This window comes from Lentinus tigrinus, assembly GCF_003813185.1.
Source record: "Lentinus tigrinus ALCF2SS1-7 unplaced genomic scaffold L226scaffold_1, whole genome shotgun sequence".
In the NCBI taxonomy this organism is placed as follows: Eukaryota; Fungi; Basidiomycota; class Agaricomycetes; order Polyporales; family Polyporaceae; genus Lentinus; species Lentinus tigrinus.
In genome coordinates, this window is record NW_027137910.1 from 2,459,357 (window position 1) to 2,485,351 (window position 25,995).

The window sequence follows — 25,995 nt, forward strand, 5'->3', positions numbered from 1 at the left end:
TTGCATGGCATTATATTGAACCACCTCAAGCACGTATATAGAGTGTCAAGGGACCAGCAAGAGGGTCTCAGGGCTCCAGACCCCGCCATTTCGCGTGGGGTAACTCATGCTCGTCACGGTCACGGTACGCGTCAAAGCCGCGCTCCGCGTCCAGTCGCGTCTGTACCGCCTTCCACCTCATCACCACATCCACATCTCCTTCTACGCTACTATGGGACGCCAGCAAACTCTTGGCAAGTGGCCTGAACAATGGAACTGCGGCGACGCTGACGCGTCTTCCAGGCAAGTTCTTCGGGAAGACCGGAGATCCCCCTGTCCAAACCAAGCTAGACGACGCGTCCGGCATTAAGAGGAAACGCGTTTCAAAGCCGGAATCGAAGGCGGACAAGAAGGTGGATGACGAGGAGATAGATGAGCAGGGAAAATGTGCGTTGCATATGATGGTGTGCCTTTAGCTATTGATGATGACCATGCTCGTAGCCACGCGCTCTCCCTCACCCGCGAAGAACGGTAAGGTTCAGGATAAGCTCACTACTATAGATGTTTACTGTGGCGAATCAGTGAAGGAACAATTCCCTGCGGCTAAGAGACGACGAGTCGTCGAGTCCGACGATGAAGACGCTCCTGAACGTACGTTCGTTGGTGACGTTATGTCTATGTATCGTGCGCAACCACCTCCCTGCAGCGGGCCCATCCACCGTGAAGAAGCCACAATGTCTCGCTCCTGAAACACAGCCATCTAAGGTTGTGACTGACGGCTCCAGTGTCCTCACCAAGGCGAAAGCCAAGAACCCGGAGCCCGCCGCTGAAGATGAACCAATGGATGAAGATGAGGCTGCCACTTCTTCAAGCCATGAGGATGATGCGGATGAAGGAGAGGAGGAGATCGACGCAGATGAGGAGCTAGAGGAAGAAGAGGACACGGCTACCACCAAGTACGCTCGCATCTCAGACGAGTTCTCGACGAACTTAACCGGCTCTCATGCAGCGCTGAAGCAGCATTGTCCCGCACACAAGAGGTCGATATCCCCGGAGGCTGGGAGGTTGGAGATCCGTGCGTGTTTCAATACTTAACTGGCTTTATGTGAATCCAACACCACATGCAGGGTTCCCTACGCGGCATTGGCGAAGGTGTTCTCCCTCATCGAGGCTACCACGAAGCGGATTGAGAAGACTTCTCTGTTGACCTCGTTTCTATTGCTGGTGATTCGCCGGAGGGCAAAGGCAGATACCCAGTCTCTTCTTCAGGCTGTGTATCTCTGCATCAACCGAGTACGCATCTGGCCTCACTTACTGCTGTTGTGGGCATTGCTGAACCTAGACTAGCTGTGTCCAGACTATGTTGGCATTGAGCTTGGAATCGGCGAGAGTCTGCTCATCAAGGCCATCAGCGAGTCCACCGGTCGCAGCATGGCCATTGTGAAGGCGGACCTCAAGAAGGAAGGCGACCTAGGCCTCGTGGCGATGGTCAGTGATTGGTCATTACGGTCGTTGATGCTCCGTTCCAACGTGTTTTGCAGAACTCCAAGAACAGTCAGAAGACTCTCTTCAAGCCGAAACCTCTAACGCTGCCTGTAGTCTTCAAGAACTTGAAGGAGATCGCCTTGAGTAGTGGCCACTCGGTACGATCCTCTCCGTTCTGAGGATATCCACATGAATAACACAGCCGTTAGTCACAAAACAAGAAAGTCTCAATTATCACGAAGCTGCTTGCCTCCTGCCAAGGTCAGGAGGCCAAATATATCGTCCGCAGTTTGGAAGGCAAGCTTCGGATAGGCAACGCCGAACGCACTGTATTGGTTGCACTGGCGCATGCCACCGTCCTTGCGGAACAAGAGAGTTGTGAGTCTGCTTCCATGCCGTCGTGTTGCTGTGTGCTAACATAAGCACATGATCAGCGAACAAGAGGCTCAGTAAAGATAAGCTCGCTGCCCGGCTTGAGGAAGCCACAAATGTCATCAAACAGGTGTACAGGTATGTCACGACATATCTGGGAGAACAACAGTCCATGCATGACGCCTGCTATCCAGCGAACTTCCCAGTTACGACCTCGTCATTCCCGCATTGCTCAACGTTGGCATTGATAAGCTTCGCAACGAGTGCAAGCTTACACCGGGCGTGCCCCTGAAGCCTATGTTGGCCAAGCCAACAAAGGCCATCGGCGAGGTGCTCGACAAGTTCGAGGGCAAGAAGTTCACTTGCGAGTACAAGTACGATGGCGAGCGCGCACAGGTATGAAATATGGCAGTGCAGAAGAATCCACGTCTCACTGCATGGGTCCACGAACGTCAGGTCCACAAGCTCGAGGATGGCACCATTGCCGTCTTCAGCCGCAATTCCGAGGACATGAGCAAGAAGTACCCCGACCTTATGGAACAGCTTCCGCGTGTACGTCTTGCTTTTCCCATCCTCATGTCAGTGTTCCACTCGCGGAATGGCGTGGCTGACGGCATGTTCGACAGTGCGTCAAAGAGGGCACGAAGACGTTCGTGTTCGATGCCGAGGCGGTGGCCATCGACAAGGATTCCGCGAAGCTGCTTCCGTTCCAGGAGCTGAGCAGACGAAAACGGAAGGATGTCAAGGTCGAGGACATCAAAGTTCGCGTCTGTCTCTTCGCATTTGACCTGCTCTACTTGAACGGCGAGGTGCGTGGAGACCCAATACAGCCCGAAGGCATCCAATTGACGATCTCCTATCTCCACCACGACACACTTGACTGTGCTCGGATCGCTCCCGTGCCTGTACACAGCCGTTGCTGCAGAAGGACTTCACGGAGCGGAGGGAACTGCTAAAAGAGCACTTCCAGCCTGTGGACCTCGAATTCCAGTTCGCGAAGGCGTCAGACGCGCATGCGACGGACGATATCCAGAGCTTCCTCGAGGAAAGTGTAAAGGACGGATGCGAGGGACTCATGGTCAAGATGCTTGAAGGCGAGCTCAGCCACTACGAGCCTAGTCGGCGGACTGTGAACTGGCTCAAGGTACGTCTTCTTGGTTCGTTCTGCATGAATAGGCGCATGACGGGACTTCGCGGTCTGCAGCTCAAGAAGGACTACCTTGCGGGCGTAGGCGACTCGCTCGACCTCGTGGTCGTCGGTGGCTACTACGGCAAGGGCAAGCGGACAAACGTCTATGGCGCGTTCTTGCTCGCTTGTTATGACTCGGATTCGGAAGAATATCAAACCATTTGCAAGATTGGCACCGGCTTCAGCGACGAGGCGCTCCAGGCGCACTACGAGTCGCTCAAGCCACTCGAGATGCAGACCCCTCGCGGTGATATCAAGATCGGAGGCGCAAAGCCCGACGTCTGGTTTGAACCCAAGGTCGTCTGGGAGGTCCTCACGGCAGACCTGAGTCTCAGTCCGATTTACACTGCGGCACAGGGCTTGGTACGTAACACACGTCGGGTCAATCAGGAGCCTCGCTGACGCCAGTCTCTCTATAGGTCGAGGAGCGTGGTATTTCCCTGCGGTTTCCCCGGTTCATCAGAATTCGGGATGACAAAAGCGCAGATGACGCGACGGGGCCGGAGCAGGTGCGTTTTCAGTTGATGATATCCCGTCATGTAGCTTATGCCGCCCCCACCAGATTGCGGAGATGTATCAGCGACAAGCTCTCGCGCAGACGAAGGGTGGCAAGAAGGGTAGGGGCGGGGACGCGGACGATGGCTTCTGGTAGCCCCCCCTTTGGATAGGTTTCTCTCATATTCAGCAGTTTCGTTCCGTACCATTATTTGTGTGCTCTCTGCCTGGTCGTTTGTGCTTTGTCGTCGCACTGTATAAATCTACTACTATAAGTGTAAGCAATCTATCAAAGGGGTAACATCGGAAGAGCGTCCGCGCAAAGTGTCCGGACCGTGTAAGAGCGCAAGGAGAACGGGATGTCATTTTGAGGCGACTGCCTTCGCGGCATCCTGAACTGTATCCTCCGCCTTTTGCGCAATCGGCTTGTTCGCCTCCTGCTTCTCCCTGCCACCCAGATACCAGTAGTTGACGAAACGGCCGGCCTGGATGGATTGCGCGGTTGCGTTCGTCGCGTGGCAGGCGAAGAGGAGGTAGTTCCGTGGTTGTACGCGCCATGCTGAATTGAGGGTCGGTATGGGTCATGTTAGGCAAAAGAGCATAGTGCCACGTACCAAAGCGCATAAAGACCATGCTGGGGTAGCAAGTGTACGCCGTCGCACGATATCAACATCTTGGGGTGAGTGCGGGGTACTGGCTGTACTCACGAGTAGGATGCCAACGCGGTGGTCATCGGTCCAGAGATGACCTCCTCATCCTTCCTCAAGTCCGCAAGAGCGGCGAGCGGGAGACCCCAGTTCGCGACCTGGTGCGATAGGTCAGTCGACTCATCCCAACCCTCGGGCGTCAAGTGCGTACTGGTCCCCAGAAATGCGTGCCTGAAAAGCCTCGAGTCAGCTAAGGGACGAGAGAAAAACAGAAGAAGCACGCACTGAAGAAGTACTCGCGAGCAGCGGGAGACCTGAGCCAGTTCGCGAATGTGGATGCCATGGTGGACGAGAGTAGAGTCTTACGAGCCCCATATGAGACGCGCGACGAGTGTGCGGCTGAGCGTCTGCGCCTGCTGGGACCACGTGGCTGGAATACATGCCGCTCGGGTCGGAGCTGGAGGGAGGCACGACGCCTCGAGTCGCAGCAGCGTGAGCACGCCCGCCATGAGGCGCAGACCGCGAGCTCGACCCCGACGCTGCTGGCAATCCCCCTCCTCTGCCCTGATCTGGCAACGGTCTTGTTCGACGCCGAGAGACTGATCTGGCTGCGGCACGCACAAAGGACGAATGGATCTGGCTGGGATGCTGCTGATCGCGCAGGAAACAAACCATCTCGAGCGACGAGGCCTGTATCTGCCTCGTTGCAGCGGTTCGCTAGCGCTAGACTCTTAAATGCAAAATGTAAGTCGCCACCCCGTCCTCGCACTTCTCACCCCCTCGACGTTCGCCCCTTGTCCACCTGAACCCCTTCTTCCTTCCCTGCGCCCTGTGACCCTCGGCAGCGTGCGACACGAGCTTGATCATGCAGGCCTACCATAACGGCGAACGCGTCTATGGCTACGGAGGCAAGGGCCAGCCATATGCACCACCACCGCAGTACTACCAGCAGTACCCTGGCTATGGCTACGCGCAGACTGGAGGGGCTCCGATCGCGGCCCCGTTTCCTATGTATCCCGGGGGTATACAGCCATCCCCGGCTCCAGGGCGACCGCGCCCACTCGATCGTGAACCCTCGCGTTCGTCCACACCTGGTCATGCGAGACCTGGTATGAAGCCTCTTAAGTCGGCGCTCAAGAGGACACGAACACCCGACCATGGAGGGCCCGTAGGAGAAGCCCCGCCGCTTGTGCGAGGGCGCACGCCCGACAACGTCTCTATTCAACGACAAAGAACACGGTCGGGATCACGTATGCGGGCTAATTCATCCCCTAGATGGGAGTCTGGTGCGTGTTTATACGAAGATCTTCATAAGGCTTGCGCCACATGCCCCTTCGCTTAGATCATCTCATCGTCTCGCTGCGGTCGACCAACGAGCTACAAGTCGAGGGCATCAACGATGCTGAGATTGCCAATGAGCTCTCAGAAGATATCTTGTCCATATGGCCGCATGGAGTCAACCAGCACGGCTACCGCAGGGGCAAATGGAAGGTGCAGTTTGCCGGGAGTCCGTGGTCGTCCGTCGGCCTGGACGCCATCCTGTAAGCCCGATCAACGCTTCTTCGTATCCCCCTATTTACTGACGTCACTAATCGCGGTAGGGCAGGCAAGATGCTCATCCGGCTGTCTGTCTGTCTCGCTCGCGTGGTCTGTTGTCTTCAATTGTTACATGACCTGCTGTTGACGCCTTGAGTCATTCCAGGGCTACAGCTACTCGTCAACTATCAACGTTGGGAGTCCGGTATGTGACAAGTCCTACTCCCTACCATTCTACAGCTGAGGATGTCTCTGACTCACTCAGTGGTCATCTCCGCAACTGGTATACCATGCTACACCTCCCGATGAGGAAGCTTTTGCCTTTGCAATGATGATCTCGAAGTCGGGCGGCAGACTGACGTTCCTGGACGGCCCTCCGGATCTCACAACCGCGCTAGGCACGGCCCTTCGTGAATTCTTCCCTCGAAAGGTCACCACCGATCGTGCGACAGAAGACGGACTGCACATATTTGAGATCAAGCGGGGCACCACCGGAGGTATGTGCATCTTGCATGCGTGTCAGTATTGCCCGTTAACGTCCGAGCCACAGTCCTAGTGGAGAGAAATACGCTCACCACTTTTGTTCTCACCTGGCTCAACCGAGCGGGCTTCAGACTCTGTGGCAGCGTACCCCTCGGTTCTCGGAGCTTGTTCAGTCTCGGACAACGCAGGGAACTGTGGCTGTTCCGCATCAAGCGTACCCGCTCCAAGGACCCCAACCGTCGGCCGTCCAGTCGCCAGAGCCGACAGAGCCGCGGCGAGTACGACGCATGATAATCCAACTACCTTCACGATTCGTGATGCTTGACGATTGACTCACGTTCTTACGTTTCGATGACCCCGCAATGTTTCATAGATGCGCACGTACTGGTACGCATGCCTCCGGTTCCGAATCCTCATCTGGTACTCCGCTTTGTACTATTGGGTTCATTTACTTGCTGTATTTTTTATCCTTTGGTTCTCGCCGCTAGCACTGCGTTCTTGTGATATCTGTATCGCCCTTGTCTGTATTGATTGACCTATTGGGCAGTGTAGCGTATGCGCCTGCTGGTATATACTCCGTTAATCCTACTGTCCAGTCCGGCAGCTGCAGTGGTGACGACGACCCACTGACGCCGACAGGTGCCTGACCAGTTGAGACTATCTTGATCTCAATGTTTACAAGGAAACAACGGACAGTGAAGAGCATTCGAGCGTCTGCTCATCAGTGAAACGGACCCGCCTCTCAATGGCGTGGTTATACAGAGAGAATCACGGAGATAAGCACGTTGCATACAAAGCTTCAAGTTGTGTCATGTCCATCGTATACTGCATACGTTCTCGTTCATCATGAGTCCGGTGTACTCCTCCGCAAACCCCCCACTCCCGCCTCCCCCCCTTCAATCCCTTCAGCACTCCGACGGTTGCAGGGGTAGGTGGAACGCGTAGTCTAATGGCCCTTCGCGTCCTTCTTTCCGTCGTCTTTCTTCTTGGCATCCGTATCCTGGTCACTCTGCGTCTTTGAGGTGTTGCTCGCATCGCTTGGTTCCTTCTTTACTATGATGGACACCTTCTTGTCCAGTGATGCCTCTGCTGGGCTTTGTGGACCTTTGGGGACAAAATCGTCGTCGTCGACAGAGTCATCATCGAAGTCATCTTCATCCTCACTATGCGGGTACGCAGTGCTTCAATAGGTTATCAAAGTCGGAGAACCCGAGGGAGGCTCACATGACTTCGAGAATGACTTCGGTACTACGAGGGAATGAGGGGGTCAGTCATAGAGTCGCTAGCGGACGTAGAAAAGCACGCTATTCACCTCTGTGCGCCGCGGACGCCTACGGCGCCGTTGTCTCTAGCTTCCATGACCTGAGCTGTGATGGTCGCCGCTGCCTGAGAGAGCGCGCTGAACAACGAGTCCCGCTGAGTCCTCATGGGTTGAGACCGGGCACAAGGTTGAAGGAGGTACATACAGGTCGACCACGGCAGCCTCGGCTTCGATGGTGTTAGATGCGGCGATCTCGGTCGGCATGTTGTCGGTGGAGGCGGGGGAGAGGACAGCAACTTCTGCGTCAGACATCATAGTGAACAGTGGTATGTTGGTATGTTGGAGAAGTGAAAGGCGTTATCAAGCGTCCGAAGCCAAAGGCAAGACTTGAGTGGGAGATGTGAGGAGGTCGGTGGTGCGAGTCGCCTATATAAACGGCACCATCTCGGGCTGAACCACAATGCGCGGGCACAGGCCTGCGGGACCCTGGACGGCGGCTGTCGGAAGCTGCGACGAGGCGCAGAATGAAGACTTTGGATTATTTCAAACTAACATTGACATCAACCGCTCATGTGGTTCAGAACTCCACAGCAAGTGCACGACTGGGGTGAGGGGGCTCTTGCATTCAGATTCTACGCAGCAGTCAGACTCAGAGATAGAAACTTCCGTATGCGGTGCGTTCGATACGATTGTACAGGGGGCTGGGTTTCATGAGGGTACTCGCCGAGTGCTGGACGTTGCACAGCACTGGGCCGGTATCCTAGAGCTTCTTGACGAAAATTAGGTTTCTTGATTAACACAATAAGATAGCTGTCGTCTTCGAGTGCATTGCTTAACAACTGTTGGGCCCGAGGCTCACCACAGCCTAGGCAGCGAATACCCAGGTTCAGCGGCGTTCTCTGGAGAGACGGACACCGACGTGGAGGCTCCGGTCCCTGGGCCTGGTACAAGGTGAATATATGTCAGTCTTGAGTCCTCGTGGTGAGAGAAAGGGGGATAATCCGTGACCTAGGAGTTCCCATATTCTGACGAGAACGTTCTGTTCGTTGACCGACACGCCGAATGGACTGCTGGGGATCTAGCGGAGGACGGAACAGACGTCTTGGTAAGAGTGCGTGAAGATGCGAGGGGTTGTCGTCGGTTAAGGCTGTCTACCCCGTACCGCTTTCTCCTTGTGTGCGCAAGAGGGTGGGCCCAGTCGAGTAAGCATTGCATCTAATCGTCCATCCCCCCCCCCTTTCTGTGCGGTGCAGTCAATCATAGTAACATCGCTGGCGCGGCGATCGACCCACCCTACGCTCGAGGCACCAGTGCCAGGTTGCTGAGGCGGTGGCAACTTAATTGTCGTGGGGACGCTTCTTCTGAAGCAATAAGACGCTCGCTGAGCGAAAGGAATTCGAAACACTGCAAACGGGCTGTGAGTAGTAGGCAGGAAGAAGCTGTCGGACAAGTGACGTGGCTCAAAAGTGCATGTGCGTCGCCAATACTATGCGGCACCTGTCACGTAGGCTCAGAGGAGCTTCCACAGTCATCCTTGAAGAGCATCAAACCGCAGAACAACTTGTTAGCGTCCTGTATTGGTGAGGATGCATACTATGATGGCGGCCCACCCTGAGACATTTTGTGAACAGTTAGGAAGTTCGCTGTCATCCATACAGACACAGAACGCATTCAGTGAGTGCATAGGAGAAGAGATCGCGTCCAAGAATCCAAGGACAGTGTCAGATAGTACGGGTGCCGCGTGAGAGTGATTAGCCGTGCGTAGTAATGGTCAGACCAAGCTCAAACTTGTTCAAGCCCACGAAAGCCGTTCAGGCGCCTAGCTCGTGTCATTCCGCAACAACTATGGCCATGAGAACCCGCTAACAACTATATACACCGTATAACTACCCTAAGCCAATATCAGGCGTCGAGTAATCGCTCAAGATGTCAAGCAACAAAACCAAACTGGAAGAACGTCCCTGAGCAAAAGTCCATCGGCCTGTAACTATGTACGTCCCCCTCCCTCGTGCGCCATGCATCGCCTACTTCTTGATCACGACTTTGATAGGGCGAGAAATCTGGTTCTCTGAGCCCGATTGGGGACCTTTGGACCTGAACCAGTCATCATCATCCTCGTCTTCATCGTCCTCATCGTCAGGGTTAAAAGGACTAATGTCATAAACCGTCAGTAAACGCGCAAGCCACTTGCACATGAAACCTACACGACGGCGTTGGCTCCCATTCTATAGTGAAGATGGTTAACGTCACTAACGTCACTAGACACCATGCAGCCTAGTCACTTACGAGAGGGTAGGGGCCACATTGCAGACAATGCCGGACGATTTGGCGTCCTCGTTGAGAGCGAGGGGTACCCTAGTATCTCCATCGGCGTGCTCGAAGTTCTCCTGCGAGCTGCGAGACTATAAGTCTATGGTATAGGCACCCAGTATTGCTCGGGACTCACGCGGACGGGGTGTTCTCTCCGGATGAGAGACCCGGGCTGACAGGATCGGACTGACTTCCTACCGGAAGCCTGTCCAGAATGGAGTGACGTAGGGTGCCCGACTCCTGCGAGCAAGGGACGTCTTCAACCCCCCTTTCGGTATCCTCGGTGGTCGAGATCTTGTTGTTGCATGGGAGGTCGTTCATTGTAGAGTCGTACTGTTTGGATGAAGGAAAGGCACGGAGTCGCGACTGCTTATAATCGGTTCAATGTCTTGCGGGGCGCGCCCGTGGACAGTTACTTGATTGGCTTCCAAAATGCGTGTACCCCGCACTGCAGTACAGCCATGCTATGCACACAGCTGTCCTCGTGGTGGACTAGGGTCGGATGGCATAGGAATCGCAAGGCGGCAGGAACCAGCTACGAGATGGCTTCGATGGAAGTCGCAGGGTACTCATGAGGACAGAAATACCGCCACACGTGTGCAAACCAAGAGCCTGAAGACGCCTTGAGGCAGTGGCTGACAGATATCGTAGAAATCGAGAAGAGCCACCTTCCCTGCGACTGAGTGGTGGATGGGCGCCGTTAGTGACAAGGTCCGAATGAGGTCGGCGATTCAAAGGCGAATGTGGTACAGAAGACATTTGGGTTCTGTCCTAGTTGCACTGACGGCACAGGTTGAGTCACAGTCTTTGAGCATCGCCAGAGACATCGAACCAGACATCGAACAGACACGATGGTGGACAACAATCAGGGCAGATTCAAAGGTTATTGCCGGCGTATATTTCTTCATTGCTCCCGGTAGTATCCGGTCCGGATGCGGCAATCCTAGCTGAGATGACAGCGGACTTTTAGCCATAATCAACCTTCGTTTCTGCCTCAAGGCCGGATACTCGTCTTTCCAGATGCTTGCGCTTATGCTCACCAGTCTGCACCGATACAGGCCTAGCAAATTCGTCGGCCCGATTGTGGGAAAAACAATCCTGGAATTTCCTTGAGGTGAAGCTCAGACGTTGTCCTCAAGGCCTCAGAGCGTCACCACCGCCTCCGCCTCTGTTCACGACCTTTTCCATATAGACCCCCGTCTGGCTCACTGCCTTCGCGCCGGCACCCGCTTAACCTGTGACATAGGCACCGTTCTTCACCTCGGACTGGCTCGGCCGGGGCAGTACCACCACGGAACGTCTCTAAAGAGTATGGATCTCCTGAAAGAGGTGGATGAACAGGTTTGGATTCTTTCTCTGACGTATGGTGAGCGATCTATATATCGCTAACATACTCTTCTAGGCCGATATACCTTTTATGAAAGATGCAATGTGATGATCGACCACGCAGTCACACTGTGCTGTTGTATCCGTGCGACCGTCAGGCAGAATATTCATGTTCCCGCTCGAAGACATCTGTTGACACGTATGGGAATCCTGCTGAACTTTGGCCGCGCGCATGAGGTTATTCACTAGGCTTTGGGTGGCGCTATACGCGCGGCGTATAAGATAACTCCGGGCCATAATTCCTATTCCATCCTCCGCCATGTCTGACCTCACCTCGGAGAATCCTATCTGCGAGCCTACAGATTCTACGGTTTCACATTCGAATGACGAAACATGTCATGGAAACCCTCCCGCATACTCTCTAGATGGCCCCCTTGTCCCTATGATTCCTCGACAGAATGACCGTTATGTCCGCCCTGCCTTGTATGTTCACAAACGACCGCCATTTTCCCGTTCTCACCATTGTCTTTCCAGGCTCAACCCAGAGTATATAAGAATACCGAGAGGCTTACATTCTACTATGATGCTTGCAGAGTACGCTTAGCCATCGTAGAACGTTCATATGGCTCCTCACCAAAGCTCTTTTGCGATAGGCCCCCTTACATCGCCCAAGGCTGGAGTGTCTCCGTCAATCCTGAAGGCTCGCCTTTCTACATTCACCGCGACAAGCATCTCATCACCGATGATCCGATCCAACAGGCTGGAATTTGCGACAAAATCATGGAATGCGAACAACGTCTCCGCCTGCTCGTCGAAACGGAAGGATTGACATTACCCGACGATTATGAATGTTACATCACTTTCGACGCTACATCCGATCGATGCAAGTACTACTACGCCGACCACACTACTCAAACCGTCTTCTGGCTGGAGGAACTCGATCCGGAGCGTCACGACATAGGCATGGCACCTGTTTGTTCAGTCGCGCAGATGAGTACGTCCGACATCCGCTCATCCCCGCCTATCCGTCCACACGCCATTCCATACGCCGTCCTCTCTCCATATCTCGCTCCATCTATCATCGCCATACCTGGCACGGCTGTCGAGGTTTCATGGGAGGCAACGCGGACTTTCTGGCTATTACTGAGAGCGGTCATCTGGAGGCAGATGCTCAGGAATAGTCAGAAGTGGGTGCTACGGAAGTGCAAACCCCGACGGTCGTGCCGTCCACTCCCCCAATCCGGATGATCGGACACCAGTTGATATGAAATCATCAAGAACACCTTCTGCAGGAACAGTATTGGCTTCACACCGAATACTTCCCGTACCGCCCAGTGCCGTCACCATTGAGGAAGGAATTGGTCGCCATATTCCGTCAAGGCAGAGCCGGTCAGCATTGCCGCTCCGACAACTCGTCGTTCTCGCTCACCTCAGAGCGGAAACAGATCAGCTCACTTCGACAATGTCGACCTTCCCATACGACGCCCAGCAATGCAAAACCTTCCTCCAAATCATTGACGTCGACAGTGCGTATTTCACTGACCTTCCGGCAGTGCACAGAAACCAAGGAGATGACCTGTTCCAGCGGAATGCGACGAGTACCTCACATGGATCATCGGTAAGTCAGGTGATGCCTTGTACCACAGACACTATCTGATTGCCGTACAACAGCACGTCTCTTCACCAGTATGTGTGAGTGTCCTAATGTCATTTGTTGAACCTGTGATGGGCTCTGATAAGTGGAACGCTGTAGCCAAGCACAGGTACCACACGTTCTTCGGTGAAGACCATGCGAGGGTGTCTCGCGAGCAGACGCGCTTCGAGGTCATCAAGTATGAGAGACCATTCGCGATCAAGTTTATCTCCGGATTGCTTTTTAACTTACCGAAGACTCACACGGCGGAGCTGGACGGTCTCGCGTCCGACGATGTTGCGTACGCGATCTATTGGCATGAATACGCGGTCACTTTGTTGCGAGGATGGCGCGACTCGTCGTACCTGGTATGTGTGCTTACTCCGCGTCTGCAGAGCAAGCCGGCATTCTGACCAGTATCCCATCGCAGTCCGCAGGTTTGCTCATGTGCGTCCCTAAAGCCGTATACAACAATCAAACGCTGATTTTATCCGTTCGCAGGATCACGGCGACCTCCGTCTCGAGACCCAATAACCCCATCTCAGCCGGCCTGGGCTCCGTATCTATCGTACTCGCGTTAGGGGGATTGGTCACCAGCGGTGTCCTGCTGCAATGGTACGCAGACGCTGACACCCGGAAGTTCGACGCTCCCTTCGTGGTGAGTCTGCTGTTACTGTCCGCTCGAGCGAACATCCTCATCTGACGCGGTCCTTGCACCCCACAGGCTACCCATCTCGCCCGGATCAGATGCCCCAAGCACGGCTTCGAGCCGATGGCGCAAGTTTACAGCCTGCCCCGTGCGCTCGTCTTCTGGAGCATCATCTTCCTCGCTTTGCACATGCTGAGTGCCGTCGTCGACCTGACGGGGCTCATCGCCCAAGCTCCCGCCCTCTTCCTCGCGGGCATCTTCTTAATCGCGATCTGCCAGTTACAGCACTCGCTTCGCAGTGCCTTCACGGTCGCGTCCGGAGAGAAGTAGCAGGTCTTTTGACCACCTGCGGCGTACATATCGTCCCCCACGCGAGGGGTAACACACTTGGTGCCCATACAATGGCCGTCGAGCATATCGCATGACGTCCGCTGAAAAGAAAAGTCGGCTCGTCCTTCCCCTTTCGTATTTCAATCCTGTCTCTCCTCTTTCCCGTTGTGTCTGATGTTACCAGTTGGTTCAACCCGACGACCCTTGCTGATGCCTATATAACGCTGACCCCCTGCTTGTACCAAAGTATCTTCAGAAACTGTACGACCATCGATCTCCCTCCAAAGTTCTGTTGGTGTAACAAAAATAACCCCGTCTATTGGCGTAGATATACATACTCAAGCATCGAGCAATCAAAAGATCCCATCCGTCAGAATTTCATACCATCTTCACGACCTTGCTGCCATCAACAAGACCCGCGAGGCTCTTCGCGTGGACCTTGCCCTGGCTATCCTTACGGGCCAGGAGCTCGTCCCACCACCCGAAGAGGAAGTCACGGGCGATGAGCTTGAACCAGGGCGTAAAGGAGTTCGCTATCAGGGCCGTGTCAGTGCACCGAACGCGTCCGTAGCTAAGAAATGACGTCTTACATGCATCGTCAAACATAGCCTTCAGCTCGTCCTTGCTCACGTACTTGAAATCCCGGATCTCGTTCAGGTTCGGCGTAACCGTAACATCCGCAGTCAAAAACAGGATATAATCAACTAGAAGGGAGACCTCCGTCAATCAACCCGACATTGACCGGCTCAGACTAAGTGAACGCACCTTCGTGCTCTCCCCACAAGCCGTTCGACGGCGCGAGGTAGTGTATTCTCGTCAGATACTGGAACCCATCGACCGGCGTCTGGCTCTGCGGGATGCCGAGCTCGTGCTCGAGCTTCCGGGACGCGGCGACGCGCACGCCGAGCTGGTCCTTCTCGATCTTCTCCTGCTCAAAGTCGTCGAGCGGGTGCGAGCAGCATGTGTTCGTCCACATGTCCGGGAACGTGATCTTCTCGGACGCGCGCTGCTGCAGCAGCAGCTTCCCGTCGCTCGGCCGGAAGACGAACGCGGAGAACGCGCGGTGCAGGAGGCCCTTGTTGATGTTCTCCATCAGGTGGCCTGCAGCGCGGATCGCGCGGATATGGGCAAGGGGAAGCGTCTTGGGTCATTGCGCTGTGCGGAGAAGGCGGACGTGGGTAGACGTACAGGTTTTCTTGTCCGCTGCGCCGAGTGCGTTGTCCTGCTCGTCCACTAGGATGCATCGCTCCTCCATAAGACGCGTCTGTTCCGGGTCATAGCCTGCGGAGAGGTCGATCGACTTGAGCACGGTCCGGGATGCTTCGACGGCGCGCGAGGTCATGGTGCGGGGAAAGAGGCGAGTGTGAGGGAGAGGGCGGATGGGTCTAGTCCGGATGGTGGTGGAGAGGAGGAAAGCGAGACGGCCGCTCATATAGACAGAGGGTGGGGTAAGTGGCAGAGTGGTACCACACAGCAGCCCATCTTGCAGATTATTGTCCAGTCGAACAACAATCCTCGGCTCAGTTCAAGCTTTATTCGTGCTTATGTAACTAACGCTACATCGCCAATACTAGTTACAGCCTCCATCCTGTACACGAAACACTCGAACGATTGCAAAGTCAGTATCAACGCGAGATGCAGCACCGGAAGTCAGGACAGATCGACAACGTGTGAATGGTGCGAGAAAAGCACGACAAAAAGATCAACAGCACTCCGACCTTGGATGCTCGGCGCTCCGAGGTTCCGATCACTTTACTCTAATCTGGAGCTCTCCGTATGGCTCCTCCTGGCGTACGCTCAACAGGTCCTTCGTGGTCAGCACTGCCTACAGATCAGACAAGTTATACACCACCACGGGAAGGGCCATCGACGTACCGAGGCAGTGATAGAACGCAGCAGCAGCGACGCGGCGGGTGCTCGTAGCCTTCGGGACAACATCGTCGAACGCAAGTTCCTCATTCGCAGTCGGGCTTGCCCTCAGTTGCATTTTTGCATACCTGCTCACAACCGGTCAGCGAGGATTCATAGAGGTCTCGAGGACCGGATACGCACTCGAGGAAGTTGAACGAGTTCTTCTCCAGCGTCAGCACTGATTGCTGTGACTCTTCGTTCGTCTCCTCGGCGGGAACTGCCAGGGGTGCTGGTGAGTCTCGGTCAACAGTTGCTGTGGAGTGAAGTACTTACCATTGAACTGGAAGTCCTCTCCACCGATCTGCGAGCTGCCTAGGCCAAAGTTTATAGGGGATGGCGGAACCGTTCCACCTCCGGGCACCAGGAAGCTGTCTCGACCAAGAGAACTGCCTCGCCTGCTCGCGGGGCGCATTGCGCTGAAGACATCGCTTCCATCCACACCAAAAGCCGCTCCGCCGACAGACGAACTTGGTCCTGCATGGTCCCAGGGGAAGAACCCGCTGCGTTGAGAGCCGGAGATGATGTCTTGGGTGGGGCGAAGGTCGAAATCAAAGTGACTACCCATTGCTGACGGAGGACGGGACCCGCGGCGCGCCTGACCGGGCTCCTCAGATGAGCGCATTCTGGAGTCGAATTCAAAGTCATTCCCCATATTCTCTGCAATGTGACGAGCAGGTGAGTCCTAACACTTCGCTTGTGCTGCGTGGCAAACTCACGAAAGTCACCGTATTCAGCACCGAAATTGAGAGGCTGGTCCACATCCATCCTGGGGTCGTCGCCGCGCACCGGCGAGAATGCCTCCTGTCCGGGTTCCGTATCGTGCACTTTGCGTCGCTTCTTCGGGGGTTCACCTGCCAGGTTGCAGAGGTCAGTTAGCAGCCTAAACACCAGCGCGTCCGTCTCACGAGCCCACCTTCCATTGACATGTGCAGCTGTCCTGAATGCGCGTTGACCTGCAGGCGAAAGTTCTCCAGCCAGAAGTCGACCAGTACTGGAGCTTGAACTGACAGAACGGCCATCAGCCATACGAGCCACATAACTCAGGGTCGACACTCACCGCCCCTAGGAGCACCGTAGATCATCTCTTCAATGAGCTTGCTGCTCTCCTTTTCGGCCTTCTTCTGCGTTACCTCGCGTTTCAGCGCCTCCTGCTCTTGGACGTAATTTGCTCGAGCCATCTGGTTCGGCGGCCACTGAGCTATGGTACCAGTCACACATGCACAGGGACTGATAGGATCACCTTCAGCTCCTGGTCCGTCAACTCAATCCTGGAGTCCAGGAGCAAGCGGACGCGCTTGCCCTTGCGCTGTGCGGGCTTCTCCGTCGCAGGGTCTGCATGCAGCGAACTCTGGGGACTAAATGGTGCTAACGGAACAATGATCGACCCGCCCGGAGGAAGACTCCCTACTCCAGTGTTATTCATCAGGCCCACGACAACGAACTCGCGTAGGTACATACCTCTTCCTGTCATGTTCTCCGGAGTACCCGCTTGTGGCATATCGAATTGGAAGTCACCATTCAGGCCTTGGCCCTCACCGGGGGCATAACCTAGGTCGCCCATTCCACCTTGCGTTGTAAGACTGAGACGAAGGACGGGTAAGGATCACGTCATTTGTAGAGATACCACGGACGTACTCCTGCGCGAGATCAAAGGCCGCACCCCAGCCTTCACCTAGCTCCCGAGCAAGCTCGTCCCCAATGTCGGGCCCACCTGCACCCTCCGGGAGTTCGAAGAGGTTATCGTCAAAGCCGAAGCCTTCGACCTGAGAGGACGATGCAGCGAAGCCGGGGCCGCCTTGCACACTGGCGGTCAACGAACCGTCGAAGGCGGCTGCGAGTAGGTGGTTGTGATGTTCATCCAGAGTATGTAGCGCTCTCCCGTGCTCTGCGGTTGCCGACAGAGGAGGAACGCTCTGCCTCTGCTTGCCCTTCGACTTTGGTTTCTGTGACCGTGGGTTGAAGTCATCATCGGAGCCTTCCTCGTCCTCTTCTGCATCTGGGATGCAAGCTGTGAGTCTTTCGATGTGTATTCGGGTTAGGAGTCAAGTACCTTCTAGCGCTCTGTCGTCCCATGTCTACGAGTATTGTGAGGAAAGGTGAAAAACGATGCACGCGAAGACATACGACAAAGATGCGGTCGAAATTGAGACCGAATGCTGCTCCAGGGTCTGCGGTCAGCGTAAGTGCTTCCGCACTAGTACGCATACATGCATGAGACGATATCCGTATATGGCAAGGAATGAGACAGACGTACCGCATACTGGGTTGGCCCATCTGAAGTTCGACAGCATTCGCCGATATAGCAGACAGGTCTTGTACAGCTTTCTTCAAAGCGTTGGAGCATGTGGTTACGTCCGTGAAGAAGATCTCCTGTTTGACTGCAAGAAGTGTGTGCACAGACCTGTTCAGGCAGCATGGCAGGTGATGAAAAGGGACCAGCAAACCTTTGTAGACTCTGCGATATCGATTAGTGGAATTGCGCCTGGATCCTGTGCTAAGGCGTACCGCGCAGCACCGATCATCAAGTTGCTGGACAACCTTAAGGCGAGGGGCTCTGGAGGCTCTGCGATGAGCTTGCATAGCTCGGAGATGTCTGCGGTCAAGACGGAGCGTTTAGGGAGTTTCTTGAAGGAGGACTTGGCACCGAGTGTGGCCGCAAGCCTGTGTGGATGGAGCGCATATAGTCTGCGATCTCTGCGGCAAAGTGGGTGAGGACGCACCAGAGGAGACCGTAGCCGCTATCTCTGCGCTCAAGCAAGTCGGGGGAGAAGAACATGGTGGAAGAGCGTGAAGAGCCTACCGCAGCGCAGACCAGCTCTGACTGAGACTTGTTGGGCAGCGCACGTCTAGAAAGCAGGCTTCCCAAAGCGGCCAAGAGGGATGGATGGATGCTACAGCGACATGAAGTACAACATCGAAGGTCCATGACGTCAGCCCGGCGTGCATCGAACACGTCTTCTTACCGAGTACAACAATGTCTCAGACCCTCTCCCACCTGCGACCTCCCCAGCTTACAAGCCTTGCGAACAGGTCGCCCCGCGAGGCCACGAACATGAACTCGGCGTCCTTCGCCTCCTTCGAGCCGTCCTCCCGCGTCTGTGTGTAGCTTACAGCGACGCCCTTGGTGAATGTGGTCTTCTTGACGCCTGTGATCTCGTCCAACGGAATGCTGACTGTCGCACGCGACGACAGCAAGGGAGTGAAGAAGAGCGTCGTCGGCGTCAGCGTGATCAGCCCGGGGTTCTTCTTCAGTTGGGCGGGGAAGGCTGTACATGGGTCAGCGCTAGCATCCAGACGTGCAAGCACGGGAGATCGACGCACTCTTCGTCTCGATGCGCGGCTCGGATCCTCCCTGCGGCGCGACGACTCTGGCTGTAAGCGGGTTGAGCGCCTTCCAGTTGTCGGCCTGCTTCCACTGCGAAGAAGCCCCGTCAGTCCTGTCCACGTCACGCCCCCAGATGGATGCATACCTGCCCATCCTGGAACATCTGCTTCAAGTCGCCTGCCTTCTCCTTTGTAGACGCTATCCTCCCGCCCCATTTGTTCCAGTCCACCGACGAGCTCTCTCCCTTCTGCTCCTCCTGCTGCACATTCGCCTCCGACGAACCTCGGCCCGTCTTCTTCCCTCGCTTCGGGCGCACAGGCAGGCCCCGCGCCACTCGCTGCGAAATAAGCTCCATCGCATACTCGGTGTCCGTCGGCACCATACGCAGCGGCGGCGGGATCCTGGACACACGTCAGTCTCGCCGCTGACCACGACATGCTTCCCAGCAACGCCCAGGAGAACGCACCGGCTCCATTCACCCTCGGGTATTGCCGCCAAGACGGGAATTACATGCCAGAAGATGCTTCCTGCGAAGAACCCCACCAGCCTGATCATGTAGTGTGCGGGAATCAAGCCCACGAAGAACCACCCTAGAAGCATCTACACCGCTCTAGATGAGCAGACGGCCCCCCCAAAGACGCATACATGCAATCCGCTTACCACCCCATAATACGTCGAAGCACCCGGCTGGCGCCACAGGAAGATACTGAGGCCAACCTTAGCTGCGGTCAATGCATACTACGAAGCTGCCCAGTACTCACTTCTTAACCCGCTCTAGGAAGTCGGCCGCCTCGTTCATGATGAACAGCCCCAAGCGTTTCAAATCGGCACTGTCCTCGTCGTCCGCCAACAGCCCGGCTTCGGCCTGGTGCTCGCCCAAGTCGGGTGTGCTGAACGACACGCTCCGTACACTGGCATTGTCATCCAGGCTAGCAGGACCGCCGGCATCCAGCTCCTTCTTCCCCGCCGACTCCTTCTTTGCCTTCTTCAACTTACGCATGTGCTTGTAGTCCCCAAACAGGTCCCACATGTCCCGGAGCCCGAGGGCCGGCGATGTGGCGAGACGCGTTGAGAGGATCGTGCCGAACGTCTGCGACCGGTCAATTGCTTTGCGGTGTTCCCGGAGCTCGGACAGGCTGGGGTACGGGTGCAGCTTTCGGCTGATGAGATGGTACAGCAGGATTGCGACCGCAGCCGAGAAGAGTAGGCCGTGGTACCACAGGGTCCAGTAGAGCTATCAGGTTGCCAGGTTAGACGGGATGAAGGCACGGTGCATATCCTGTTGGACGTTCCAATACTCACGCCGCAGTACACAAAACTCCGTCGAGGGTCCTTCCATGTCGCAAGCTTCAGCAAGGGTTTGATGTCCCAGCTGTAGAAGGGCTCGACCGCGACGTACAGGCGCTGCGCCGTCTGCTTCAGCCGACCAAGGGTGAACTCTGGGGGTGGCGGTCGCGGCGCAGGCAGCAGCGGCAACAAAAAATCCTGTCAAGTTCGCGTATGGGGTCGGCGCATGGTCAATACTTCATTCAGGTGTGATGTACGTACATGCGCTATCCTTTCGGAGAGGGAGCGTGAGCTATCCCATACCGGAGTACCGGGAGAGCTCGTCCCGCCGTTGCGCGTGTCTGGGGACGCAGGCTCCCCGATCGCGGGCGCGCTCGCAGACGCTGCCTGGGCGACACTGGGACCCCGAGGAGATGCGACGGGCTCGGCCACACGCACTTCTCGCACATACTGCACACCCTGTGAGAACCCTGCGGAGGTGCCGGGGAGTTGACAAGAGCACGCTCACCAAAGAGAACAGGTGCAGGAACCGGTCAATCTCCTCGTCATCATACAAGTCCCGCAGCTGGACCTCCGACAAGGCCTCCTCTTCCTTCGGGCTCGGCAAGCTTGCAGCAGATGCGCCCGGGTCCGTAGGAGGGATCTCCGTCGCGCCTTCGCCCTCCGAGTCCGAATCCGAATCTGAGCCTGACCCTTCGTCCACACTGACCGATATCGTCGGCTCGCTCGGTCGCGGAGGGAGCGGTGGCGGTGGAGCCGGGCTTGCACTAGAAGTGGAAGTCGCATGTTCAGGCGTCGGCGAGCTTCGCGGAGGTAGCGGTGGTGGTTGTCTGCTGTAACTTGCGCTGGGCCCTGGTGACGGCGTCCGTGAAGGGTGCGAGGGTGGCGGCGTGAGCCCGCCTTCGTGAGCACTGTTGCTCATGGGCTCCGAAAGCGCGAGGGGAGAGGAAGTGTCCAGCAGAGAAGAGATGTCCAGGAACCGGAGGGCGTTTGCTTCAATGTCAATTGTGGTATTTTTACCCAAGCCTTAGCTCCGCTTTGCCTGGACCACTCGGGGGAACGATACAGCACCTAAACGGTTCGCGTGCAGACACAAACGACAGTCAGTGAGAGTGTTGTCCAGGAGTTGTCGGAAATGTCCACTGGCAGCATTGTTGCTGTGGAGAGACTGTGCATACGTCCGAGTCCCGACGATGGCCGAGGGTAGACCTCGAGGCGCGTTGGAGGCGCGCGCGTCGCGTTGGGCGCCTGGATATACGACCACGTGATGAGAGTAACACGCCTCGCGTCCGAAAGTTGTGGCTGCGATACCACTGTAATACTCAAGTTCGTCTCTCCGACTACTTATGCTTGTGGTTGCCCTCTTATCTCTCAGCTATGCATACGGCCTTCGTTCAAGATACACAAGAAGCTATCCTTGTTCAGATGGCTGCCTCAGTATTGAACTGAACATATGAAGGCGTCCACCCATCCCTCGTACCCGTAACGCGATCTCCTGCCTTCGGTCAGCGGATTGCGAGACAGAAACATCCATTCCCATTTCTGCATCAACCACCGCCTTGCTGCCTCGGAAGCCCTGTTTCAATGCCCCTGTGCGCCTTTACGGGTTGAGCTTCTCCATCGTGGAGATGGTAAGTCCTGCTTCCCTGTCGTGCATGATCGAGAACCACTCGTCTGATAGTGATGTACCTAGTGCGAAGTATCCAACGCAGGAGCAAAGCCGGGCAGGTACGCACCGCGTGGTGGTTGTGGTTGCAGGTGCGTACCACTCCCAACGCACGCGCAGATGGTTCCGGTCTCGTGAGTTGTTGAAGAGCACCGCTGGATGTCGTTATGACACAACTTGAGGGCTCTCAGACTGAGAAATCAAGTCGCTGCGGCCGAGATTGCAGGTGAGAGGAGCAAGCCGCGAGCTAGTGAGCCACATACCGGACGAGATACTCGGCCGCGACGTCGTCGAGCCCTTTGACGAGGTCGTGGCTGAGGATTCAGTTGAGAGAGACCTGTCTCTGCCCTTGCGAGTACAGTGGAAGGTGGACGTGATCCGCATTGATCGCGAACCGAAAGAAACTACAAGTAACATGCATTGAGAGCTGATCCTAACCGACAATTTGATCATGGAGACGTCGTATACGGGAAGGTCCTGCACAAGATATGAATGACTTCGAGAGGCTGACTGCCGTGCCTTCAGGCTGCTGTGCGGCAATACTTCTTGTGCCGCTTCCAATCTGCGACCTATGTTGTGTCCTTGATGTCAGCTAGACATCTTGGGTAGTTTCTTTGCACTCGCCTGACAAGGTCTGGAGCAGTAGAAGATAGCCCAAGCGGTTACCATTAGCTGCCAATGTGGTGGGTCAAACGGAAGTCACGCGAACCTTGCAGGCTGCACACTTGGAAAGGTCGCTTGAACTGTTGGACAACTTTTGGCACTGCGAGAGGGTCAGCCTTGAACAGAGGGATACGAAACGCGAAAGCTCACGTTGTAGTTCCCGCAGGCGATGTTGTCGTCTGCTTTGCCTCGAAGGCGCATCTCTTGCGCCGCGTGCAGGTCGCCTTTCATCTCATATAGCCTCGCCAAGTTATCACGCGTCACGGCGAGATCAGACTTGGCACCCGAATACTCGAGTCTCGCGAACACGGAGAGCCTTATTGAGGTACTCCTCCGCTTTGTCCTGACGCTGCATTGTGAGGTAGAGCTCACCCAGTTCATTGTAGGAGACCGCGGTCGTGAAGTTGTCGGTGCCCAATGATGCCTCCGTGACCTCAATGGCTCGCAGGTGCATGCGCTCGGCTCCTTCAAGGTCGCCCATCAACTTCAGTCGCAAGGCCTCGTTGTTCAGCTCAACTCCTGAGGTCAAACCGTGGGTTTGCCCGGCTGTCGGGTTGATGTGGGTAGCGAACATGTTTTCAGATCAATGGTAAGTAAGTGCAAGACGGTGCGACTGTTTGCTCAAAACGAGGACCGGGGACGCGTCGAGTCGAGAACAAGACAGACAAGGACGTGGCCCTGGCGTGCGAGCAGCACGGGACGGGCGCTGTGGCCAGACGGAGCGCGTGAGTGACAGTTTGTACTTGTTTCCATTGTGGCTGCGCCAAGGGGAGCCCAACTGGCCTCGGCTGGTAGGCGTTCATTCTCCAGCCACCACCAACCACATACAGTCTCTGCCCACACTCTCGAGCTCAGACCCGCTCTTTCCTATATATCTTCGCTTTTCTCTAGCTTCGACTTCCCCACCTCCCCCTCCCCCGCCATCCAACATGGCTTCATCATCATCCTCATCTCCAGAACTCTCCACCGCCGCTTCCGTATCCCAATACGCGCATGTCCATTACTCGGACCTCAGTCGAGACGAGGTCCTCGAGGATCTGTCCAGGTGCGTCTCCTCGTTTCTTTCTTCCCCGTCGGCGGCACTGACGATCAGCAGCCGCTTCATCTTGAACCTCCCGCAAGAGGAGCTCACGTCTGTCGAGCGGGTTTGCTTCCAGGTCGAGCAAGCGTAAGCAGCCACCCCCTCACATCAGATCGCTTTTAACACCTCTTGCCACAGTCATTGGTACTATGAAGACTTCGTCCGCGAGCAGAACCCCCACAAGTTCCCATCCTATACTCTGAAAACCTTCTCCGAGGCCCTCTTCCACGCATGTCCCCTCCTCGCACACTGGGCAAACGATCATGACAGGGGTTTCGAATCCTTCATGAAGTACAAGACCCGCGTACCAGTGTGTGGCGCGATCATGCTCAACAGCAGGTGGGATAAGGTCGGTGTGCAGTACAATACCGCGGTAATTCTCTCGCTTACGTAAAACCTTTCCGTTCTACCGCAGTGCGTACTCGTCAAGGGCTGGAAGTCGTCAGCAGGATGGGGCTTTCCAAAGGGCAAGATCAATGAGCAGGAGCCCAGGTATCGGTGTGCGATCCGTGAGGTGCGTCTTCGGAGTGAGTTCTTCAATGGCTCTCTGCTCACCCTCGCCTTGTCAGGTGTTGGAAGAGACCGGCTACAATCTGGAGGAGCAACTCGATCCTGACAACGTCATATCAATGACCATCAGGGAGCAGTCCATTTCGCTGTACATTGTCCCGGGAGTACCGGAAGACTTCCCGTTCGAAACAAAGACACGGAAGGAGATCAGTGTAAGTCAGAGCTGTCGATGTGGCCAGAACCACTGATCTGACAGCTAGATCAGAAAATCGCTTGGTTCCGATTGAACGATCTACCTACTTGGAAGCGCGGTAGAACCCCGCCTGGCAAATTCTACCTGATCACGCCGTTCATGAGGTCAGTTGCTTTAGATTGATTTGCTGCGATGACTGACGGTTCTGTTTGTTTCTAGTGCCCTCAAGCAGTTCATTCATGACCGCAAACCCCGTACTTATCCTCGCAAAATTCACAAGACCCCTGCCCCGGAGATTAAGGCGGAGTCTCACTCTTCTAGTGAGGAAGACTCGGTCACAGCCAACGATCATTCCTCCGTGGGTACCGCCCAGGAATTGAGTTCGCAAGCTTCCTCCGCCGAGCCCCTCACACCCTCCCCTCAGTACAGCGCAGCTCGCGTTCATTCGGCCACCTTCGACTCGACCATTGGCTCCGGGACGCCGGACCCTGCTCGTCCCACGGCGAGCTTGGAGACCGGCGACTCCCACCTGGCCAACCTTCTCAGTGGCCTACAACGGTCGGCAGCATCCTTGGCGTTGGATGATGAACAGAAGCCGGGTTCTCAGACAGCTTCTGTGGTGGCCTCTGCTCCTCAGCGCACCCCCGTCGTTCCTGCTCCCACGGAGAGCCCTGACTGGTCTGCTGCCCATGTACCGGCCAGGTTCGCAGGAAACGCTGAACGGATCCATCAAGCAAGATCCTCGCCCAGTTTGTCTCCGCGGGCTCCAGATGAGGCTTCGTCTGTGACAGGGTCCCTTTCTTCCTGCGCCACCTCCCCTACCCTGGTCGCACAGAGTAGTCCTAGTCACACTCGTCGTGGCTCCGCGGCCACTGCGGACATCTCCCCCTACCTATCGCACACGCAGAGCATCACCAAGACGATGCGGTACCATTCCATGTTGGAGAGTGTCGCGCAAGAGTCCGACCGAGCCACTTCGCGTATGTCGCAGCGTCCTGCGACGGGGGGTCCATCGCGCGTGCCGCACCTGCCCCTTCCTGCATCTTCTGTTCCGCCTCGTCCTGGCCCCGTGCCGGATCAGTCACTCATCTACTCGTCATCCCCTGCTCTGCAACCCGCCATGGCACGCCCACCTGCCCACCCCATGTATCAGGCTCATGCTCAGGATCCTTTCATCGTTCGTCCGCGTACGAGTCACGCTCATCATCCTCCACCGTTCGCTCCTGCCTCTGTCCCTCGTCAGAGCATGAACGAGCACCAGTTGCGCGCCCTTCTCCCTCTGAACGGCCCGTACCCTGGACCTGTCTCTGCAGCGTTCCCTCCGCCATATGCCCGTCCCATGCAGGCTCCTACCAGCCCTCTCCGCCCTGTTCCCCCGCCCACCCACCTCGGTAAGGATCTCACCAGTCATGATATGCATATGTAGTTACTGAACCTTCCTTCCAGCGCACAATAATGCCATGCGGGCGACGAACAACGCCCAGCTACTATCTATTCTTAACACACCGAACCCCGTATTCCGGGCGTGAACTAGTCATAACAGTACCCTGCCCTAGATAATGTCGATGGTATTCGAGCAGTGCGCTCTGATTTCGTGTATTGATATGGTTAGTCATAGTATTGGTTTTGTTTTGTTCATCGTCGCGTTATCGCATACATATCCA

The 25,995-nt window shown here is 55.8% G+C and overlaps 10 protein-coding genes across 10 annotated transcripts; 4 read left to right on the forward strand and 6 right to left on the reverse strand.

The window, feature by feature from the left end:
• Nucleotides 1-819: 819 nt before the first annotated feature.
• Nucleotides 820-3,677, forward strand: L226DRAFT_451533 (ATP-dependent DNA ligase; the record flags this gene model as incomplete). The annotated part of the gene is made up of 14 exons (XM_067675017.1): nucleotides 820-935; nucleotides 989-1,054; nucleotides 1,107-1,272; nucleotides 1,327-1,467; nucleotides 1,521-1,622; nucleotides 1,674-1,842; nucleotides 1,899-1,974; nucleotides 2,031-2,232; nucleotides 2,293-2,388; nucleotides 2,463-2,645; nucleotides 2,750-2,980; nucleotides 3,041-3,388; nucleotides 3,445-3,534; nucleotides 3,588-3,677. The coding sequence occupies 14 exons, from the start codon at nucleotides 820-822 to the stop codon at nucleotides 3,675-3,677; spliced, it is 2,076 nt and encodes a 691-aa protein (XP_067543089.1).
• Nucleotides 3,678-3,718: 41 nt separating this feature from the next.
• On the reverse strand, nucleotides 3,719-4,819 carry L226DRAFT_528677 (UPF0041-domain-containing protein). Its single transcript, XM_067679436.1, has 5 exons — nucleotides 4,453-4,819; nucleotides 4,379-4,398; nucleotides 4,228-4,325; nucleotides 4,135-4,154; nucleotides 3,719-4,079 (listed from the first exon to the last, which is right to left on the reverse strand). The coding sequence occupies exons 1-5, from the start codon at nucleotides 4,508-4,510 to the stop codon at nucleotides 3,883-3,885; spliced, it is 393 nt and encodes a 130-aa protein (XP_067543090.1). The 5' UTR covers nucleotides 4,511-4,819; the 3' UTR covers nucleotides 3,719-3,882.
• Nucleotides 4,688-6,790, forward strand: L226DRAFT_528678 (uncharacterized protein). The gene is made up of 6 exons (XM_067679437.1): nucleotides 4,688-5,453; nucleotides 5,510-5,708; nucleotides 5,769-5,814; nucleotides 5,870-5,908; nucleotides 5,969-6,200; nucleotides 6,254-6,790. The coding sequence occupies exons 1-6, from the start codon at nucleotides 5,033-5,035 to the stop codon at nucleotides 6,475-6,477; spliced, it is 1,161 nt and encodes a 386-aa protein (XP_067543091.1). The 5' UTR covers nucleotides 4,688-5,032; the 3' UTR covers nucleotides 6,478-6,790.
• Nucleotides 6,791-7,108: 318 nt separating this feature from the next.
• Nucleotides 7,109-7,897, reverse strand: L226DRAFT_528679 (uncharacterized protein). Its single transcript, XM_067679438.1, has 4 exons — nucleotides 7,653-7,897; nucleotides 7,499-7,585; nucleotides 7,411-7,434; nucleotides 7,109-7,349 (listed from the first exon to the last, which is right to left on the reverse strand). The coding sequence occupies exons 1-4, from the start codon at nucleotides 7,760-7,762 to the stop codon at nucleotides 7,133-7,135; spliced, it is 438 nt and encodes a 145-aa protein (XP_067543092.1). The 5' UTR covers nucleotides 7,763-7,897; the 3' UTR covers nucleotides 7,109-7,132.
• A 3,505-nt stretch (nucleotides 7,898-11,402) lies between these two features.
• L226DRAFT_518511 (uncharacterized protein) lies at nucleotides 11,403-13,695 on the forward strand (the record flags this gene model as incomplete). Its single annotated transcript, XM_067678552.1, has 9 exons — nucleotides 11,403-11,566; nucleotides 11,677-12,077; nucleotides 12,376-12,609; nucleotides 12,637-12,701; nucleotides 12,755-12,775; nucleotides 12,824-13,084; nucleotides 13,147-13,163; nucleotides 13,218-13,374; nucleotides 13,441-13,695. The coding sequence occupies 9 exons, from the start codon at nucleotides 11,403-11,405 to the stop codon at nucleotides 13,693-13,695; spliced, it is 1,575 nt and encodes a 524-aa protein (XP_067543093.1).
• A 378-nt stretch (nucleotides 13,696-14,073) lies between these two features.
• Nucleotides 14,074-15,037, reverse strand: L226DRAFT_450427 (Isopentenyldiphosphate isomerase; the record flags this gene model as incomplete). The annotated part of the gene is made up of 4 exons (XM_067674948.1): nucleotides 14,074-14,228; nucleotides 14,286-14,399; nucleotides 14,461-14,796; nucleotides 14,884-15,037. 4 exons carry the CDS (start codon nucleotides 15,035-15,037, stop codon nucleotides 14,074-14,076), a joined length of 759 nt encoding a protein of 252 aa, XP_067543094.1.
• A 405-nt stretch (nucleotides 15,038-15,442) lies between these two features.
• Nucleotides 15,443-18,382, reverse strand: L226DRAFT_565089 (uncharacterized protein; the record flags this gene model as incomplete). The annotated part of the gene is made up of 16 exons (XM_067683747.1): nucleotides 15,443-15,516; nucleotides 15,571-15,692; nucleotides 15,748-15,823; nucleotides 15,880-16,263; nucleotides 16,323-16,457; nucleotides 16,520-16,609; nucleotides 16,664-16,784; nucleotides 16,847-17,010; nucleotides 17,065-17,186; nucleotides 17,242-17,602; nucleotides 17,657-17,681; nucleotides 17,731-17,800; nucleotides 17,861-17,984; nucleotides 18,051-18,061; nucleotides 18,112-18,267; nucleotides 18,327-18,382. 16 exons carry the CDS (start codon nucleotides 18,380-18,382, stop codon nucleotides 15,443-15,445), a joined length of 2,091 nt encoding a protein of 696 aa, XP_067543095.1.
• A 203-nt stretch (nucleotides 18,383-18,585) lies between these two features.
• Nucleotides 18,586-21,140, reverse strand: L226DRAFT_565090 (uncharacterized protein; the record flags this gene model as incomplete). Its single annotated transcript, XM_067683748.1, has 9 exons — nucleotides 18,586-18,872; nucleotides 18,928-19,021; nucleotides 19,077-19,332; nucleotides 19,398-19,531; nucleotides 19,592-19,637; nucleotides 19,693-20,165; nucleotides 20,234-20,416; nucleotides 20,480-20,668; nucleotides 20,727-21,140. 9 exons carry the CDS (start codon nucleotides 21,138-21,140, stop codon nucleotides 18,586-18,588), a joined length of 2,076 nt encoding a protein of 691 aa, XP_067543096.1.
• A 1,347-nt stretch (nucleotides 21,141-22,487) lies between these two features.
• Nucleotides 22,488-23,298, reverse strand: L226DRAFT_29557 (uncharacterized protein). The gene is made up of 2 exons (XM_067673663.1): nucleotides 22,594-23,298; nucleotides 22,488-22,518 (listed from the first exon to the last, which is right to left on the reverse strand). Exon 1 carries the CDS (start codon nucleotides 23,119-23,121, stop codon nucleotides 22,819-22,821), a length of 303 nt encoding a protein of 100 aa, XP_067543097.1. The 5' UTR covers nucleotides 23,122-23,298; the 3' UTR covers nucleotides 22,488-22,518; nucleotides 22,594-22,818.
• Nucleotides 23,299-23,476: 178 nt separating this feature from the next.
• Nucleotides 23,477-25,860, forward strand: L226DRAFT_565092 (DCP2-domain-containing protein; the record flags this gene model as incomplete). The annotated part of the gene is made up of 8 exons (XM_067683749.1): nucleotides 23,477-23,592; nucleotides 23,644-23,715; nucleotides 23,767-23,977; nucleotides 24,044-24,142; nucleotides 24,198-24,350; nucleotides 24,404-24,495; nucleotides 24,551-25,722; nucleotides 25,778-25,860. 8 exons carry the CDS (start codon nucleotides 23,477-23,479, stop codon nucleotides 25,858-25,860), a joined length of 1,998 nt encoding a protein of 665 aa, XP_067543098.1.
• Nucleotides 25,861-25,995: the final 135 nt, after the last annotated feature.

Coding starts and splice junctions, on each gene's coding strand:
- L226DRAFT_528677 (XM_067679436.1), bottom strand. CDS start 4,510: ATGGCATCCACATTCGCGAACTGGCTCAGGTCTCCCGCTGCTCGCGAG. Junction 4,326..4,378: donor GCACGCATTTCTGGGGACCA/GTACGCACTTGA, acceptor CTATCGCACCAG/GTCGCGAACTGGGGTCTCCC. Junction 4,155..4,227: donor ACCGCGTTGGCATCCTACTC/GTGAGTACAGCC, acceptor TTGCTACCCCAG/CATGGTCTTTATGCGCTTTG.
- L226DRAFT_528678 (XM_067679437.1), top strand. CDS start 5,033: ATGCAGGCCTACCATAACGGCGAACGCGTCTATGGCTACGGAGGCAAG. Junction 5,709..5,768: donor GTCGGCCTGGACGCCATCCT/GTAAGCCCGATC, acceptor TAATCGCGGTAG/GGCAGGCAAGATGCTCATCC. Junction 6,201..6,253: donor CAAGCGGGGCACCACCGGAG/GTATGTGCATCT, acceptor TCCGAGCCACAG/TCCTAGTGGAGAGAAATACG.
- L226DRAFT_528679 (XM_067679438.1), bottom strand. CDS start 7,762: ATGATGTCTGACGCAGAAGTTGCTGTCCTCTCCCCCGCCTCCACCGAC. Junction 7,586..7,652: donor GAGGCTGCCGTGGTCGACCT/GTATGTACCTCC, acceptor CTCGTTGTTCAG/CGCGCTCTCTCAGGCAGCGG. Junction 7,435..7,498: donor GGCGTCCGCGGCGCACAGAG/GTGAATAGCGTG, acceptor ATTCCCTCGTAG/TACCGAAGTCATTCTCGAAG.
- L226DRAFT_29557 (XM_067673663.1), bottom strand. CDS start 23,121: ATGTTCGCTACCCACATCAACCCGACAGCCGGGCAAACCCACGGTTTG.